At 38.9% G+C, this 19,215-nt stretch overlaps 2 protein-coding genes across 10 annotated transcripts in view; one reads left to right on the top strand and one right to left on the bottom strand.

Moving 5' to 3' along the window:
- LOC141385799 (uncharacterized) overlaps nucleotides 1-16,200 on the bottom strand; it is a 460,928-nt gene extending 444,728 nt beyond the window's left edge. Inside the window, exon 1 of the mRNA XM_073952116.1 lies at nucleotides 13,029-16,200. Coding sequence (XP_073808217.1) covers nucleotides 13,241-15,727 — 2,487 coding nt within the window. The 5' untranslated portion in view covers nucleotides 15,728-16,200 and the 3' untranslated portion in view covers nucleotides 13,029-13,240. The remainder of the gene's footprint in view (nucleotides 1-13,028) is intronic.
- Nucleotides 1-19,215, top strand: part of tenm1 (teneurin transmembrane protein 1) — a 542,101-nt gene that overhangs the window by 518,168 nt on the left and 4,718 nt on the right. For all 9 annotated transcript variants that reach the window (XM_068221426.2, XM_009301393.5, XM_073952089.1 and 6 more), the window contains 4 exons: nucleotides 2,831-3,090; nucleotides 8,537-8,827; nucleotides 10,696-11,086; nucleotides 16,256-17,476. In XM_068221426.2, coding sequence (XP_068077527.1) covers nucleotides 2,831-3,090; nucleotides 8,537-8,827; nucleotides 10,696-11,086; nucleotides 16,256-17,476 — 2,163 coding nt within the window. The remainder of the gene's footprint in view (nucleotides 1-2,830; nucleotides 3,091-8,536; nucleotides 8,828-10,695; nucleotides 11,087-16,255; nucleotides 17,477-19,215) is intronic.

Raw genomic sequence — 19,215 nt, 5'->3', positions numbered from 1 at the left:
CGACTGATGTAATGTGCTTTTTCTGCTTAGAGTTGACTTTTTAACTCTGTTAACTGAGTTAACTGTTAGCGCATGGCGCACGCAATGGCAAAAATGAGAGGCGCAGCAGGCGGTCAAAACCATAGACTAAAAAAGATATGGACGTAGAAACCGTGACGTCACCCATAGGTTTCTGAAGAATGCAAAGGAAGCTACCAGTAGCTAGCATTTTGCTTAGACAGGCTTTTCTTTGGTAGAAACGCTTAATACTTCATTACCTGCGACTTGTTTGTGTTCTGACCACAAGTGTTTGGTTGTACACTATATCAATAAAGTGTTTAGCCTTTTAAAAACACTCTTGTTTTACATTTAGCCATTAAACATTGTTCTTATGACGTTTTTCTACAGGAGGAAAACACAAATTACTTCCAAATACTTCTATAATATACTTTCAAAGACTTCAAATATAGTCTGTGTTAGTAAACGTAAGGCTGTTTATCAAATTCAGCATAACACTGTATGATAACCTTTCTGTTTTACAGTCTACCAAAGTTAATCAATCTGTCAGATTCTGGAGTGCATTCAAATTCTAAATAAAATATAAATAATAAATGATCTTAAATAAAACAAACACGTTTATAGAGATGGTATAGGTATATAATTTCACGAAGGCCACGTGAATGGTTTGTGAGCACAATTAAGTGCACACAGCATGCCCTATTATCTAATAACTGTAAGAAATAATTCCAAAAGGCAATGGACCGTGTAAAGCCACACAAAACAAAACAAAAATACGATGTATATGTCGAGCTCAGCGGCTAATCAGCTGGAATCAGCTGAGGTGACATGACGGCGACCAGCGAAACCTAGTTGTCACTCAAGAGGCCCCGCCCTTAATTATGCAGACTTAATCTAACCTAATATAAAGGAAACAGATGAGTTATAAAAATATTCATCCCCCTCACAGTTGTCATGGAAGGTAATATTATTTACATGAACCAAAATCTTTCTTTGTACCAGGCTGTAAACACCTTTTTGTCTGCTTTAAAGTTTGCCATTTTAACATTGGGGTCAATATAAATTTGCTCTATTATAGAGCTAGCAGAATTTCGATGAATTGCAGTTTCAGTTACTTCCGTATTTGTTTCACAAGGGAGAACAGGAGGTTGCTGCTTGGTCAAAACACGAGGCGTGCAGGGCACATAAGCAGCGTACAAAACGGTTGTGGCCATTAGAAAAATCATTTAAAAAAGGTGCCTCTCAGCGCAAAATGCGCGTTCGGTGTGATCGGCCCCTTAAGCATTCAAAACACGTACTGTAGTCTCTCATATCTGCCAATAAGGATCTTTTTTTATTATAGAGCACTTCAGTTTTTTAACCAGATCTAATGACCAATCAGATGCTCTCTTGTATCTGAATGGTCTCTTCCTATTTACATGTTACAAAATGTTCACACCAAGGGTTTGGCTAAATGCTTGCATAAACGGTATGAGAGAATAATAATGTAAGGATGAGTCTCAATAAGCTTAGATCCCAAAATGTACATTTTGTTGGTCAAAAATTTAGTGAGCTGTCTATTAGTAAAGTATTTTGATTTCAGTCAAATGATACAAGTAAATAATAATTTATTTAGAAACTTAGACCGATATGATTTCACTGTGGATCACCTTTTGGTCAGATGCCAAAATTAGCCTGTATCTCACAGTGTATTAGGAGTATTCTATAGCCACTGAGTGCACATCAGTTGTACACTCATTATTGCGGTGCATTATGGGAGGGATTAAGATTCTGTTATTAATTAATCTCTCTTGTTTCGTTTTGTTCCAAATTTCTAAGACCTTTGATTATCTTTGGACCACAAATTTAGACATTTTAGATGAAATTCGAGAGTTCTCTCATTCTTCATAAACAACAATGCTCGTTCTAAGCCAGGGCCGGAGTGGGACTCCTTTTCAGCCCTGGAGTTTCTAGCCTCAGACCGGCCCACCTCAGTTCACGACTGACTATATTAAAATAAGGACATTTCCAATTCAGTTTCTAATGACACTATCACGTCTTTTTTTGAGAAAACAGCTGCTTTAGAACTTCAAATGTTCCATAACCCTAACAGTATTATGTCTTAACAATAATAAATAAATAAATAAATAAATAAATATAAAAAAAAGAAAACTACTCAGACGAGGATCAAACCCGGGTCCGCAGCGTCATAACCTAACGTGCAAACCACTGGACCACAACAGCTGTGAATCAAGAAATGGCTCGTCTGAGTTATATCATCATTAACCTGCAGACTGATGATGACATGAAAAAAAGATAAATATAAAAAGAGTAGAGCTGCAGTAAAATAATGAATAAGAAGACTGTGGTCAAGTAAAAAAAATTAATTAATTTAAAAAGTGTGACTGCTGAGAGCAACAGATTCTGGAGCTAGGGACACCGGCCCTCGCGGCCAAAAAACGGACCGGCCCACCGGGAATTCTCCCGGTCCTCCCGATTAGCCATTCCGGGCCTGTTCTAAGCCCATATATATATATTTTTAAAAACATCCTCAAAACAGTTCATATGCCTTCAGTGGTTTAATTGGGATATTATAAAGCTATGAGTATGTGAGTACCTTAATACACTCAAATGCTCTTGTGCACAATATACTGACACTGAGCAGAAGAAACTGTCAAATGAAGTCATTATACTGTATTAGTTTTATGTGCACACAAAAATATTCTTGAAGCTTCATAATATTTTGATTGAACCACTGAAGACGGACACATTGACTGTTTCAGTGATTTTTTTTTGGTACCTTTCTGTACTTTGAATGAGTAAAATGCTTTTAAATATCTTTGTGTCTGTTCAGCTCACTCTGTCAGTGTGTACGGTGTTCGAGATGACGGCTCTCTCTGGGTGACATATGCCAGCGGGATGGATGTTTCTCTCAGCACCGAACCAGCCGTGGCATCAGGGCTGTTGGCGGGGGCATCGGCAGGCCTCGTCCATCCCACTGTGGGAAGGTGCAACATCACCCTGCCAGGGGAACCAGCTCACAGCCTGATAGAGTGGAGACAGAGACGTGAACAGGCCAAAGGGAATTACACAGCATATGAGCGGAGATTGAGGGTAATGCACAGATACACACACAGCATATAAATGAAGACTGAGAGTGATAATAATGATGTGCAGGGGTACAATAGGATTTTACATCTCAAATTTGCTCAAGTGTGCGACACATTGTTCGAGGAGTAAGCAACTATAGTTACAAATCATTATTGAGTTATGATTGCTCATTAATGTTCATTTTCTCAGGTGTTTTTAACCCTAGTTAATTCCTGCTATTATCATATTAGTCAATCCGTCCTGTATTCTGTTTAGTCAGCTTTAAAATAAATATGAGTTTTGGAATTTGTGTGTAGTTTTGGTCAATGGAGACATTTAGGCATATTTTAGTTATTATGTGCAGTAGTTGCCTTTGATAATCAGATTACATTCATTCATTCATTTTTCTTCGGCTTAATCCCTTATTTATCAGGGGTCACCACAGCGAAATGAATCGCCAGCTATTCCGGCATACGTTTTACTCAGTGAATGCCATTCTAGCTGCAACCCAGAACTGGGAAACGCCCATACACACACTCATACACTACAGCCAATTTAGTTTATTTAATTCATCTATACCACATGATATGGGGGAATCCAGAGCAACTGGATGAAACCCATGCGAACATGGGGTGAACTGGCCCATTTGGGAGTCAAACCAGCAACCTTATTGCTGTGAGGCGACAGTGCTAACCACTGAGCCACCGTGCCACCCTATTTTATTGTTGCAGCATAGGCTCATTCTGAAAACATAGCCCTATATATAAATTTATGGAAATCGCAAATTTTGCAGCGAGGAGGGTGGGTCAATCGATCGGTCAGTCAGTCATTCAGTCTACACTTCCTCTGGTGGATTTACGCAAGAACAGCAGGTGCGAATGGCACTCGCAAAAGAAATTTGAGAACTCAAAAAGCATAAACAGTGACCTCTGGTCACTGTTCGTGAAAATAAAAATTGCAAAAAATAAAACACCTCCTGGGATATATTTGCCGATCTCCAGAAAAGTATATAGTGGTACGTTTTCAGAATGAGCCTGGGTTGCATTTATTGATTGATTTATTTTTTTTATCTATTTCATCAACGATATTGTATGTTCATATAGTCATATAGAGTATTTAGTGTTTAGAGATGTCTTTCAACTCATCCTTGCTCTACTTCGACATGAAAAAATGTTGCAAACAAATATTTTTAATCTAAATATTCATTTATAAATTTCACACTATTAAATACACTTGAAATAATATGATTATCTTGTGCTCAACGTTAGTAATAGATGTTAACAATAGTCGTTTGTGTATAATTATATTCAAGTGATGCAGTCACAGCAAACGCAGCATTCATCACTGAGGTCAAGTCAGTGAAATTGCTAGCCAAACGAGATCCCACTCTTTTTATTCATTCACAGCAAAAGACTTGCATTTTTTCCCCCTAATTTATTAAAAAAGATAAATCAATTTCTTCCAGCTTCGAAATTGAACCCGGGTCATTCAAAATGAAGAGTGCTAATCTTACCTCTGACACAGAGTATTTCTAATAATGCTGCAGACTGAGCCTTAATTAACACCATTGTGCGTTAAGCTTTAATTGCATGATTTCTTTGATACCCTATATTTAAGCTAGCTTTATTTATTTAATTTACTGTAGCTTATGCATTTTCTTCTTTAAAAGACGGAGGAAGCTCCAAACACTGGATATTGATTTTGTTCATTTGACCTGTTATTGAAACATAAATTTAGAAATGACTTTTGTCTTTGGCCCTCTCCTCATTCAAGCTTTCTTTACAGAAGCTGTATGTACCTAACTATGAATAGCTGCCAATGTGGTTGCAGAGGGAACTGACTTTGCTTTAAGGGACTTTGGTACAGATAGGAGAAACAGACTCACTCTCTCTTAATATGCACCCCAGATACCACATAACAGGCTCCACACAGCCTTATACCCTGCATTTCACACGCTGTTCCAACTTCCCCTTAAAATAAACTCCATAAATCTTTCTGTTCTCTGTTTCATTATCTCTAGAATCTACTCTGTTCAGTTTTACTTTTTGGTTGTGGAATTATTATTAGTGTGATTTACTGGCATTATAAGAAAAATACTGTAAATCATAACATAAAACATACATTGTTTAAATGAATACAGCTCACCAAAGCTGTATTTATTTGATCAAAAATACAAAACCGCTCAGTTGGCATTTCTGTGTGGAGTTTGCATGTTCTCCCTGCCTTCGCCTGGGCTTCCTCCAGGTACTCCGGTTTCCCCCACAGTCCAAAGACATGTGGTGAAGGTGAATTGGGTAGGCTAAATTGTCCGTAGTGTATGAATGTGTGTGTAGATGTTTCCCAGAGATGGGTTGCGGCTGGAAGGGCATCCGCTGTGACGACCCCGGATTAATAAAGGGACTAAGCCGACAAGAAAATGAATGAATGAATTTGATGTAACAATAGATGTTTGTCAAGTTTATTGACTTTATTTTAAATTCATTCAGTACTTCTGCTTCTCCTTTGTTTTGAATTTAAACTATTTATTTATTTATTTATTATTTATTGGTTATCATTACTCATAATAATAGAGATTTAGTTACATTCCAGTTTCTGAGTTTATTACATCCGAGAGACTACACTGTATTAAAATGTAAATACACTGCGTTGTATGTATAGTTTTACTGTATTCAACCAACAATAAACCTTATTGAACTGACACACACACACACACACACACACACACACACACACACACACACACACACACACACACACACACACATAATCAAGCCTTAAAGAATGTGATATTGATTAATGGCTGCTAAAACAGTTGCCAACTATATTCAATGGAAAATAGTTCAGCTCTGTTTGACATGCCACTAAATGTCGCTATTAATTGAATAATTTGCATATTACTAATGTCATCATGCCCTATTTGTATATGATTGTTTGATGTGTTTAATAAAGTGGTATTTATGTTTATGGTTTATACAGTCAAGCCCCAAATTGCTCATACCCCTGGTAAATTCTGACTTCTAAACAGACTTCTCCCTAAAGACAATAAGACACTGTATAAGAGGCATCATTTTGGGGGGAAATGTATTTGTATGTATGTACATGACCTGACAAACGTATTGTCACCTATCCAAGTTTTAGGAACAACAAATAATAATTTGACTTCTAGTTGATCATTGGGTATCAGAAGTGGCTCATATGAAAGTCAAAGGCCTCTAGATTACGCTTATTTCACCAAAATAAAATATGATCATGTATTGATTTTTAATTATTTAAATTGTTTAGTAAGGTCTGACTTTGCTTAGACAAAAAGGTCTTGTCACTTAACAGAAATAATGTACAGTATAGAATATAAAGTCATGGTGCAGTGGAAAGAGAATTAATAATGTATGACTCCCATGAGCTTGGAGGACTGCATCCATACATCTCTGCAATGACTCAAAAAACTTATGAATAAAGTCATCTGGAATGGCAAAGAAATTGTTCTTGCAGGACTCCCAGAGTTCATCAAGATCTTTTGAATTCATCTTCAATGCCGCCTCCTTCATTTTACCCCAGACATGCTTAATAATGTTTATGTCTGGTGACTGGGTTAGCCAAACCTGGAGCACCTTGACCTTCTTTGCTTTCAGGAACTTTAATGTGGAGGCTGAAGTATGAGAAGGAGCACTATCCTGCTGAACAATTTGCCCTCTTCTTTGGTTTGTAATGTAATGGGCAGCACAAATGCCGTGTTGGCTGTTGATGTTGCCATCCACTCTGCAGATCTCTTGCATGCCCCTATACTGAATGTAACCCCAAAACATTATTTTTCCTACGCCAAACTTGACTGATTTCTATGAGAATTTGGGGTCCATGTGGGTTCCAATAGATCTTCTGCAGTATTTGTGATGATTGGGATGCAGTTAAACAGATGATTCATTAGAAAAATCTACCTTCTGCCAATTTTCCAAATGATTAACTAGAAGTCAAGATATTATTTATGCTCTTACAGCTGGAATCGACGACAAGACTTTTGTCAGGCAGTGTAAATATAAATGTATGTATGTATAAACCCTTTTTAATGCATCATACAATCAGATTCAAATAGGACATTATGATGTTAGTAGTATGCAAATTGTCATCTAAGGACATTTTGTGACATTTCAAGCACAGCCTAACTACTTTCCATTGAAAGCAGATGGCAACACTGTTTTTAGCAGCCATTAATCAATATCACATCCTTCAGAAATGGGAAAAGATATGTAAAGTAAAATGCTAACAATATTTTTGTGAAAAACAAAATTTAATTTTCAAGATTCTTTGAATTACTTTTCAAACAAATATATAAAAAAACATTAATTATAAGCATCATCAAAAACCTATTTTAAAGTTGCAAAACCACAAATAATTGAATGTCAAATAAAAAAAAATCTCTAATTAACTGCATTGACACCGAGTCCTAGTAGAAAAGTTCTAAATGTAGACTTATATGTGAGACAGACATAAGACAACAATGGCGGATTCTCACTGTCTCTCATACGTTGACAGCTACAGACAATGTGCTGCAAGAAAATATCCTTTAACCTGACCCAATCTTTTTTTACCTGACACATTTCTTTCACAGTGATGTGGTTTATTCCAAGTTGAAACTTCAACAAGTTGGACATTCTCACTATAGCAGTTGTCTGGAAGTCTGGCACAGTGCAGTGTTATTGTGGACAAGCATTGCATTGTACTCTGTTGTGATACAAGCATGTTTTGCTTGTGTTTGTAATTCGGCTCCTTCTCATTAGGCTCACAGAATGACTCTGGTCGCAGGGGGGCATGTGTGTACGTTAGAACAATTAATTGTAAAGCTCAGAACCGGCTCAGCCAGGGGTCTGTTTTCTTTACCCAATTCTCAGCGTTGCAGGGTTTTATAATGATACGGGGATCACTGAATTAATGTTATTGGCCTAATTCCACCCTGCATGCGTTATTTGCAGTGTTCCCATTTACTTTTAAGATATTTTTTACTGAATATTGCATGCAAGGTCTCAGTTGGATGTTTTTCCCATTTGCCTAATTTCCAATTTGCTAGTGGACGCCACACCTCGCTGCCATAAAGGCCAGCCGCTCAATTACCGATTCTAATGTATTCAGACGAATTCTAACAGGCGTCTCTACAGGACATTATCTTTTTATGGGAGCAAAGTCTTCCTGAAGGTCTAGACTCTGCGGTAGCCTCTTTTCGGTGGGAGACGGATGAAGCGTTTCATCTGCATAGAGGCGGAATTTGATCTCAGTATCACAGAGTGAAATCTGGAGCTTCAAACTGTTCGAGACCGCTTGTCAATTCATTGATGTATATGCTGAATAACAGCTAGCCTTTCTCCCTCTGTGCCCCTGAGAAAGAAATGTTCTCCTTTTATTGCCAGTTTTATTGCGCACGTTAGTTCTGTGTACTCTGAAGTAATAAGATCATAAGTTTTACATTCTTTCTCTCATTCAGGCACACAACAGGAATGTGTTGTCTATAGACTACAGTCAAGAGAGCCGGGTGGGGAAGATCTACGATGACCATCGCAAGTTTACCCTGCGGGTTCAGTATGATGACAAGGGCAGGCCTGTGCTCTGGACACCCAGTAAATACAATCAAGTGCGAGTGTCGTACTCAAGTGAAGGCCTGGTCACCGGCATACAAAGGGGAAACTGGACAGAGCGCAGAGACTATGATAACGGACGAATCATCACACGGACCTGGGCTAATGGAAAGATCTGGAGCTACACTTTTTTGGAAAAGGTGTGTAGAGTATGTGTGAGAGAGGTGGGGATGTACTTGTCTAGGTAAATTTTATTCTAAAATGGAATTACAAAAATCACTATGTATTTATGTTTGTTTTTAATTATTATCATTATTATTAGTATTATTATTTTTTTTACCTTGGTTGTTCTTTTTTTTTAACTAAAAACTTTTAGGAAGTTTTTCTTTACATTAAGTCTGATCCAGTTATTATTGCAGGATCCTTAATTATCATTACAATAATGCAAATACATATACAGTTGATGTCAGAATTATCAGCCCCCCTGTTTATTTTTCCCCAATTTCTGTTTAACGGAGAGAAAACATTTTTCAACAAATTTTTAAACATAATAGTTTTAATGACTCATTTCTAATAACTGTTTTATTTTACCTTTGCCATAATCACAGTAAATACTGTTTTACTTGATATTTTTCAAGACACTTCTATGCAGCTTAAAGTGACATTCAAAGGCTTAACTAGGTTAATTAAGTTAACAAGGCAGGTTAGAGTAATAAAAAATATAGGGTTAGGGTTTAAAAAAAATATATAGCTTAAAGGGGCTAATAATTTTGTCCTTAAAATTGTGTTTAAAAAATTAAAACTGCTTTTAATATAGCTAAAATAAAACAAATAAGACTTTTCTCAGGCAAAAAAAATATTATTAGACATAATGTGAAAATTTCCTTGCTCTGTCAAATATCATTTAGGAAATATTTAAAAAAGACTAATAATTCTGACTTCAACTGTATATATTTCAAGTGAATTTCTAAAATGTTTTTAATGGAGTTAACTTGTTAACAAAGGTTTTGCGGTAGAACCAGTCACTTTGTCTCCTTAACCAATTACCTATTCCCTAAACTTATTTAAGGCAAATCAGCCCTCTAGCACTGTTCTTCTCCTTTTTTCAAACCAACTCTCCCTCCCTCTATTTCCCTGCTTCCCGTTCACAATCCTAGAACCCTCTCTTTACTCCTAGGTTGAATCAGGGGGTCCAATCACTCTACCAAACAGAGATGCTAACCCCACTCTGAGTCTCTAGGCATCATCGTAGGATGCCCGATCAACCTACCTACCAGTTCATTGTTTATCCTCGTACTTCCCTTCCCTTTCATCACACTCTTATACCATCCCCTTCCATACCTACATCCCTACAATAAAGTCTGTAAAAATAATAATTATATATATATATATATATATATATATATATATATATATATATATATATATATATATATATATATATATATATATATATATATATATATAGTTTAACTTAAAGAAAAATGAATAGTTTATAAATTGTATGAAAGTTGATAACAAATAATATTTAACTTTAATAATAAATTTAATATTTATTTATTTATTCATTCATTTTAATTCTTTAATTCTAGCATTAATTTTATTAATATATTTATGACAAATGCACTAATTCTTACCATAATACTATAAAAACCTACTCTTTTTTTTATATATATAAAATAATTTAACCAGTTTTTTTGTTGCTGTTTTTTGAATTCCCATGTTTAATTGTAGTGATGTAGTGATTGAGGATTTTCTAATGTTTTACTGCCCTAGAAAAATACTAATATTGGTAACAATGAGAATTGCAAATATATGTATTAACATCCATCTGTCTGTCTCTTTATCTCTCTATATTATACAATGTGTTTTAATGACCTTCTACTTGGTACACAAGGATTTAAACTAGCAGACAACAAAACTGCAGCATGCACAATAAACAGAACAATATCATCCACATCACAAATATAAGTACTGTTATGGCTATCTTTATAGTTTTCATTCCTGATGTGAACGGGCCTTTAGTCTTATCTAATTAGCTTCTCCATGTTCTTCTTCTTCTTTTCAGTCTGTCCAGCTGTTGTTACACAGTCAGCGGCGCTATACGTTCGAGTACGATCAGACAGACTGTCTCCTATCAGTGACCCTTCCCAGTATGGTGAGGCACAGCTTGCAGACCTCTCTATCTGTGGGATACTACCGAAACACCTACACCCCTCCCGACTCGCCCACGTCCAGCTTCACGCAAGACTACGCTCATGATGGGCGCCTGCTGCAGAGCCTATATCTGGGCACGGGCAGACGGGTCATCTACAAATACAGCCGCGTCGCCCGGCTGGCTGAGATCCTCTATGACTCAACACTTGTTACCTTCACTTACGATGAGGCGACAGGAGCTGTTAAAACCATCCACCTGATGCACGAAGGATTCGTTTGCACCATACGCTACAGACAGACAGGTAAAAACAACACACTGACAATAAGTCATAGTGCATTAATCTTTCATAAGCCTTTTAGTGAATCACACACCGTTTCCAGGGATTTTAGTGCAGCGAGTTATCAGTGACGTTTAATTCATAAACAAAGCACTACTGCGATTGACTGAGAAAAGCGTACTGTAGTTCACCCAAAAATGACAATTCTGCAGTCATTTATTTACCCTTGACTTGTTCCAAACCAGTTTTTTTTTCTGTTGAACCCAAAAGAAGATATTTTGAAAAATGTTACGATTAATGGTTTTTGTTTTCCCTGCTATGGAAGTCAGTGGTTACAGGTTTCCAGTATGTTCATGTGTTCTTACTAGCTTGGAACAAGTCAAGGGTGAGTAAATGATGCCAGAATTTTTGGGTGAACTATCCTTTTAATTACTTCCTCATACTACAATGTAAAAACTATAACAATTACCTTACTATCTATTAATAAGTAGTAAGTTGGATTTATTGAGACAAACATTCATTCATTCATTTTGGTTTTGGCTTAGTCCCTTTATTTATCAGGGGTCACCACAGCGGAATAAACCACTAACTTCTCCAGCATATGTTTTATTCAGCGGATGTCCTTCCAGCTGCAACCCATCACTGGGAATCACCCATACACTCTTATTTACACCCATACACTACCGACAATTTAACTAACCATATTCACTTAAAGCACATGTCTTTGGACTGTTGGGAAAACCAGAGCACACAAAGGAAACCCACGCCAACACGGGAATAACATGCAAACTACACACAGAAATGCTAACTGGCCCAGCCGAGGCTCAAACCAGCGACCTTCTTGCTGTGAGGCGACAGCAGTACCTACTGCACCACCGCGACACCTGAGACGATCATTTTAAAATAAGATAAAAATAAGCCTACCTAATAGAAGTGAATATGTGTTCCACATACTAAAGCTTTGCTTTACATTTTCCCCCATAATACTTCTTTCTTAAGTAGAAAACATGACAATTCTATACTCATTTACTCCTCCTTTACTTGTTCCTAGCCTATTAGAGTTTCTGTTTTTCTGCTGCATAGTATAATTTTTACTATGTATATAAATAATTACGGGTTTACCCCATTCTTCAAAATATCATCTTCTATGTTCAAGAGAAAACAAGAAAGTCATAGAGAAATAAAATAAATACTTAGAAGTATAAATGATACTATAAATTATATATGATATTGTTTTCTATCATATTTTGTATGGTGAGGGTCTACAAATTTTGATTTTGCATCTGCGCAAATGTTTATTGTGTTTGGTTGTGAATACAACTTAAGAAAACAAATCGTTTCAAATGTTTTACATGGTGCTTTACATGTTATTTATATAAAGATAAAACATTAATTTGCATAAAGATAAAATGTAGTAAACATGATCGAATGATATTAGAAAAAAACAGCAAAAAAATAATGATTAAAAAAATACAAAAGGTGAATTTTAGAACTTTTGGGCCCTTTGGCTGGAATTGCTTAGGGCCCCAAAATCACTAAATCCACCCTTGGGCATGGGTTTCCTCCGGGTGATGCGGTTTCCCCCAGTCCAAACACATGGTGTAGTGTGTGTGTGTGTGTGTGTGTGTGTGTGTGTGTGTGTGTGTGTGTGTGTGTGTGTGTGTGTGTGTGTGTGTGTGTGTGTGTGTGTGTGTGTGTGTGTGTGTGTGTGTGTGTGTGTGTGTGTGTGTGTGTGAATGCAAGAGTGTTAGGATGTCTCCCACTACTTGGTTGCAGCTGGAAGGGCATACGCTGCAAAAACATAGTTCTGGAATTGTTGGTGGTCCATTCCGCTGTGGCAATCCCTGATAAATTAGGGACTAAGCTGAAGGAAAATGAATGAATAAATGAACATTCCTTTAGAGGTGGTATTAATAAAAAGGGAACGCTTTAGATTTTTTCACAATCCTCCTGTAAGTATTTTTACATTTACATTTACATTTAGTCATTTAGCAGACGCTTTTATCCAAAGCGACTTACAAATGAGGACAAGGAAGCAATTTACACAACTAAGAGCAACAATGAATAAGTACTAAAGGCAAGTTTCAGGTCTGTAAAGTCTAAGAAGGGAAGTGTTAGTAGTTTTTTTTTTTTTTTTTTTTGTACAATTAGTGTGATATTCAAAGAGGCAATTGCAGATTAGGAAGTGAAGTGGAGACTAAATAGTTGAGTTTTTAGTCGTTTCTTGAAAATAGCGAGTGACTCTGCTGTTCTGATGCAGTTAGGGAGTTCATTCCACCAACTGGGCAGATTGAGCGTTCGCGAAAGTGATTTTTTCCCTCTTTGGGATGGAACCACGAGGCGACGTTCATTCACAGAACGCAAGTTTCTGGAGGGCACATAGATCTGCAGAAGTGAGTGCAGATAAGAAGGTGCTAGGCCAGAAGTCACTTTGTAGGCAAACATCAGAGCTTTGAATTTGATGCGAGCAGCAACTGGCAGCCAGTGCAAACGGACTAGCAGCGGAGTGACATGTGCTCGTTTAGGTTCATTGAAGACAACTCGTGCTGCTGCATTCTGGAGCAGTTGAAGAGGCTTGATAGAGTTAGCTGGAAGCCCAGCTAGTAGAGAGTTGCAGTAATCCAGTTTGGAGAGAACAAGAGCTTGAACAAGGAGTTGAGCTGCATGTTCAGATAAGAAGGGTCGGATCTTTCTGATGTTATAGAGTGCAAATCTGCACGATCGAGCAGTTCTAGAAATGTGGTCAGAGAAGTTTAGTTGGTCATCAATCGTTACTCCAAGGCTTTTCACCATTTTGGATGCAGTAATGGTTGCCCCATCCATCTGGATTGAAAAGTTATGGTGTAGAGTCGGGTTGGCAGAAACTACAAGCATTTCCGTTTTTGCGAGGTTCAGCTGAAGATGATGATCTTTCATCCAGTGTGAAATATCCAACAGGCAGGCTGAGATACGAGCTGGAACCGAGGGATCATCAGGATGAAAAGAGAGGTATAGCTGGGTGTCATCAGCATAGCAGTGGTAGGAGAATCCATGTCTCTGGATGACTGGTCCTAGAGATGATGTGTAGATGGAAAAGAGAAGTGGCCCAAGAACAGAGCCTTGAGGTACCCCAGTGTTTAGATGCTGTAGGTTGGACACCTCTCCCCTCCAAGACACCCTGAATGACCTGTCAGAGAGGTAAGATCTGAACCATTGTATAACAGTGCCCGCAACGCCCAGTGACTCAAGCGTAGATAGCAGGATCTGGTGGTTGACAGTGTCAAAAGCAGCTGACAAGTCCAGCAAAATGAGGACTGATGATTTAGAGTCTGCTTTAGCCAGTCTGAGATCCTCCACGACCGAGAGCAGGGCAGTCTCAGTTGAGTGGCCTTTCTTAAAGCCGGATTGCTTGTTGTCCATGAGATTGTTTTGAGTAAGAAAGTCCAGGACTTGATTGAACACTACTTTCTCCAGAATCTTGGCCATGAATGGAAGCAGGGATACTGGTCTGTAGTTTTCAAGTAGCGTATGGTCCAGGTTGGGTTTCTTTAGCAGTGGGGTTACCCTAGCCTGCTTAAATGTAGTGGGGAATAAACCAGAGTCAAGAGATGTGTTAATTATGTGAGTCAGTGTTGGTATGACTGCAGGAGAGATGGCTTGCAAGAGATGAGAGGGAATGGGATCGAGTGGACAGGTGGTTGCATGGCTAGATAGCACAAGTTTGGACACCTCAGACTCAGAGAGCTGAGAAAAAGAGGTGAGTGTGTGTGGTGTTGGTGTTGTATCTTGCGTGTTTGTTGTAGGTGCAGCAAATTGAGCACTGATTTTTGCAGTTTTGGTGCAGAAGAATGTAGCAAAGTCATCAGTAGTAAGTGTGGAGGATGCGGGTGGAGGAGGAGGATAGAGGAGGGAGGAAAATGTTTTAAAAAGTAGGCGAGGATTAGTGGCATTGTTGATTTTCAGACGGTAATACGTCTGCTTTGCAGAAGTAACCTCAGCTGAGAAAGAGGACAGAAGAGTTTGGTATGTTAAGAGATGTGCAGGATTTTTAGTTTTCCGCCAAATTCTCTCTGCAGCCCGAAGTTTTGAGCGATGCTCACGGAGAGCATCCGAGAGCCAGGGTGCAGGAGGACTGGCACGGGCTGGCCTGGATGCAAGAGGACATAATCGGTCTAGACATGATGCTAGTGTGGAGCAGAGTGTATTAGTGGCACTGTTCGAATCAAGTGCAGTGAGTTTGCGAGATGGAGGAAGAGAGTCTGAAACAATGGTGGATAGTCTATTGGGTGAGAGAGATCGTAGGTTTCTGCGAAAGGTAACCAGTGTTGGAGTGTGTGGCGGCTCAGGAGTAATGTGGATGTTGAGAGACAGAAGGAAATGATCAGATATTTGTAGTGGAGTTACTATTGTTTGATCAGTGAAGCAGTGTCGTGTGTAAATAAGGTCTAGCTGATTACCTGATTTGTGGGTAGCAGAAGTAGGTGCTCTTTTTAGGTCAAAAGAGGCAAGCAAAGTCTGAAAGTCTGCAGCTTGCGGTTTGTCAACGTAAATGTTGAAGTCACCTAGCACCAATAAGGGAGTGGCAAAATTAGAAAAAGATGAGAGATCTTTTGCTGTATATGAAAGTGGTTTATATTTAATACGTTGCCATTTTTGGTTAATCCAGTGAATAAAATAGATTGACATACACTAATAGTCAACCGCAGTGTAAATGGTATAGCAAAATCTCTTCCCCTGACACATTTTTGCCAACACATTATCTTCACTGTCATCCAAATCAGCCCTAATTGACAGAAAAGTCAGATGAGCTGATTTTTTCACATATTTATCAAATTCCTGTAGCCGTGAACCAGGTGAAATGCTTAGATCAATTAGCTGAGAAACAGGAGCACCGTGGCATCTTTGCTCAAATAAATGGGTGAGGTGATAATCCTGTGAGACAGAGAGACGAGTAAGACGGCTGAGCGGTCAGACAGGTAAACAGGTTATACTCTTCCACCAATAAACATACAGGCTGACATTTAATCTTCCTTTTGTCACTTGGCTTGCACTCCCCTCCTGCTTGGCTGATCTAAAAGCGCTTTGAATCACAATCAGCCGTCTGACAGTGGCGGAGTTCATCCTATCTCACACTGTGGCAAAACTGACTCGTGTTTTACCTCACCTCTGTCTGGCTTTCTGCTAACTTCTTTCCACTCTGTTTCTCGCATTCAGGTCCTCTGGTGAGCAGACAAATATACCGTTTCAGCGAAGAAGGATTGGTTAACGCTCGCTTTGACTACAGCTACAACAACTTCAGGGTCACCAGCATGCAAGCTATGATCAACGAAACACCTCTTCCTATTGACCTCTACCGATATGTGGACGTGTCTGGACGTATCGAGCAATTCGGGAAGTTCAGTGTCATCAACTACGACTTGAACCAGGTCATCACCACACATGCCATGAAGCACACTAAAATCTTCAATCCCAATGGGCAAGTGATCGAGGTTCAGTATGAGATTCTGAAATCCATCGCCTACTGGATGACGCTGCAGTACGACAGCATGGGACGCGTCACAAACTGCGATATTCGCATTGGTGTGGACAGCAACATCACACGGTACGCATATGAGTATGATGCCGATGGCCAATTGCAGACGGTTGCCATTAATGACCGCCCACAGTGGCGTTACAGCTACGACCTGAATGGAAACATCAATTTACTGAGTCACGGCAACAGTGCGCGATTGACACCATTGCGTTACGATCTTCGAGATCGTATCACGCGGCTTGGAGAAATCCAGTATCGCACTGATGAAGATGGGTTCTTGCGTCTTCGAGGCAACTTACTCTTTGATTACGGTTCGAATGGACTGCTAATGGGTGCCTATGATCGGGACAGTGAGCAGAGAGTGTGGTACCGTTACGATGGGCTTGGGAGGAGAGTGGCCAGTCGCTCTAGTGACGGAGCACAGCTGCAGTTCTTTTATGCCGATCTGATGGAACCAACGCGGGTGACGCACCTTTACAACCACAGCAGCGCAGAGATCACCTCCCTCTATTATGACCTACAGGGACATCTCATCGCAATGGAAATGAGCAGCGGCGAAGAATTCTACATAGCATGTGACAATGCTGGAACTCCACTTGCGGTTTTCAGTAGCCGTGGCCATGTAGTGAAGGAAGTTCGGTACACACCGTATGGAGATGTTTACCGGGACTCCAATCCTACCTTTTCTCTGATCTTCGGATTTCAGGGCGGCCTCTATGACCCTTTCACGAGGCTGGTGCATCTTGGTCGGCGTGACTATGATGTCGTAGCTGGCAGATGGACGACGCCTAATCACGAATTGTGGGCGGAGTTGAGTGTCAATCCCAAGCCATTTAATCTATATGCATTTAAGAACAACTACCCTCTAGGACACCTACAGGATATAACCAAGTTTACAACAGGTGAGACAGATTTGTGACCTGTCGCCCAGTGTTTAATGTAGAGCTGCATGATATTGGAAAAATCTGATATTGCAATATTTTATTTTTCTCTGATGAATGCTGCGATATGAATACGATTTCACAAGATATTTTGAATAGCTCTATTTGGCATTTTTCTGGGGAGTCTTTTTGTATTCAGGTACAGAACTTTGCTTTGTCTCAATTCTAGGCAAAATATTCTTAGATCAAGTAAAACTATTGTTTCTTTTTCACCTTAAAGAGCACCTATGGTGAAAAATCTTTTTAAAAAAACTTTTAAAGCTGTTTGGACAGATATGTGTGTATGTGTAGTGTATAGCCCATCATATTGGGGTTATATATACACACCCAGTCCTTTTTTTTTTTTTCAAATTTAACAATATAAAAACGGTGGATTAATTGGAGCAGTTTTTTAAACTGACCGCAACTTGACGTAGGAGTGCGGTCCCCCGCCCACCAATATTGATTGACAGCTGTGTATTAACATGTCTCCTTAGTAACGCATAAAATTATATCAACAAGACAGGACGTGCGCATAGCAACTGGGAATAAAAGGTCTGTTCAGTTTGCTAGGATCATCAACCATCATCAAATGTGATCAGGAGTGAGTTTTACATGTTTAAAATGTTTTAAAACAGTGCATGTGTATAATGAATTACAGCGATTTACTACAGATTCACTTCATCAGCACAGCCGCATGTCAGTACAATTATAAGAGAAGATTCTTCAATCCCAGTTTGTGGACGTTAAATCAGGTTTATTTTGTACATTAACATAACAGATATTCATACAGCAGTAGAGATTACCCTGTAACCTGTCTATATGTGTGCAAAAAGAGTGCAAAGCTAAACGCGTGTGCTGTGTGTGTGTGTGTGTGTATGTGTGTGTGTGTGTGTGTGTGTGTGTGTGTGTGTGTGTGTGTGTGTGTGTGTGTGTGTGTGTGTGTGTGTGTGTGTGTGACTGTGCTATGTCATACCTGTCAACATTGGGATGTGAGAATAAGGCATTTGACCACCATAATAAGGGACCCTTACATTACATTTTAAATTAAAATCAGTTTTTCTGACTGGATTCCTGTGTTTTCAGTGTTAGAACTAACAGGGCACCATTGACCTTGAATGTACTTGGTGCTCAAACTAAGCTAAAGCAATCTTCACTAATAAAGTAATCTTCAGGGAAGCCTTACCCTGACAGGCTGTGCACATAGTGTGTCCAGTTGTATCAGATTCACTTGTTCATTGTGCAGAAATTAGAAGCAGAGGTGATAGCCAGTCAGGTAAAACAAATGTCAAGCGTGTGGTTTGGCTTTGTGAGCTGTGATTGTGCTTTTATGCCAGTGACATTTCCCTAAGGAGAAAGGAACAGCCGAAAAATAGCACATGGCAGAGCTGAGATTCATTAGCCAAAGCAACTTGCTGCAGATTAATTACTATGACAGCTTCCCTCAAGCTAACTAGGGTCAAGTGTCTTGCTTGAGGCTACACTGGCATTAGAACAAGATCTCTGTAACCTCAGGGTGAACTCTATTTTAGAGTTCCCCTCCTAATTTTAACTATTAATCTACAACGATCCTGATGTATATACAGAACAAAAAGATTAACTCATTTGTAAATATTTAATATTTTTAACAGTCCTGAGTCCTGAGACAAAATAAAGTACAAATGCACTCTATAAAGAGATAAGTCTTGAGATCAGATACAAGTTGACACATTCAAAAGACT

Source organism: Danio rerio, chromosome 5, assembly GCF_049306965.1.
Source record: "Danio rerio strain Tuebingen ecotype United States chromosome 5, GRCz12tu, whole genome shotgun sequence".
Classification (NCBI taxonomy): Eukaryota; Metazoa; Chordata; class Actinopteri; order Cypriniformes; family Danionidae; genus Danio; species Danio rerio.
Note: the sequence above shows the minus strand (reverse complement) of the source record. Positions and strands in the feature narration are given on the sequence as shown.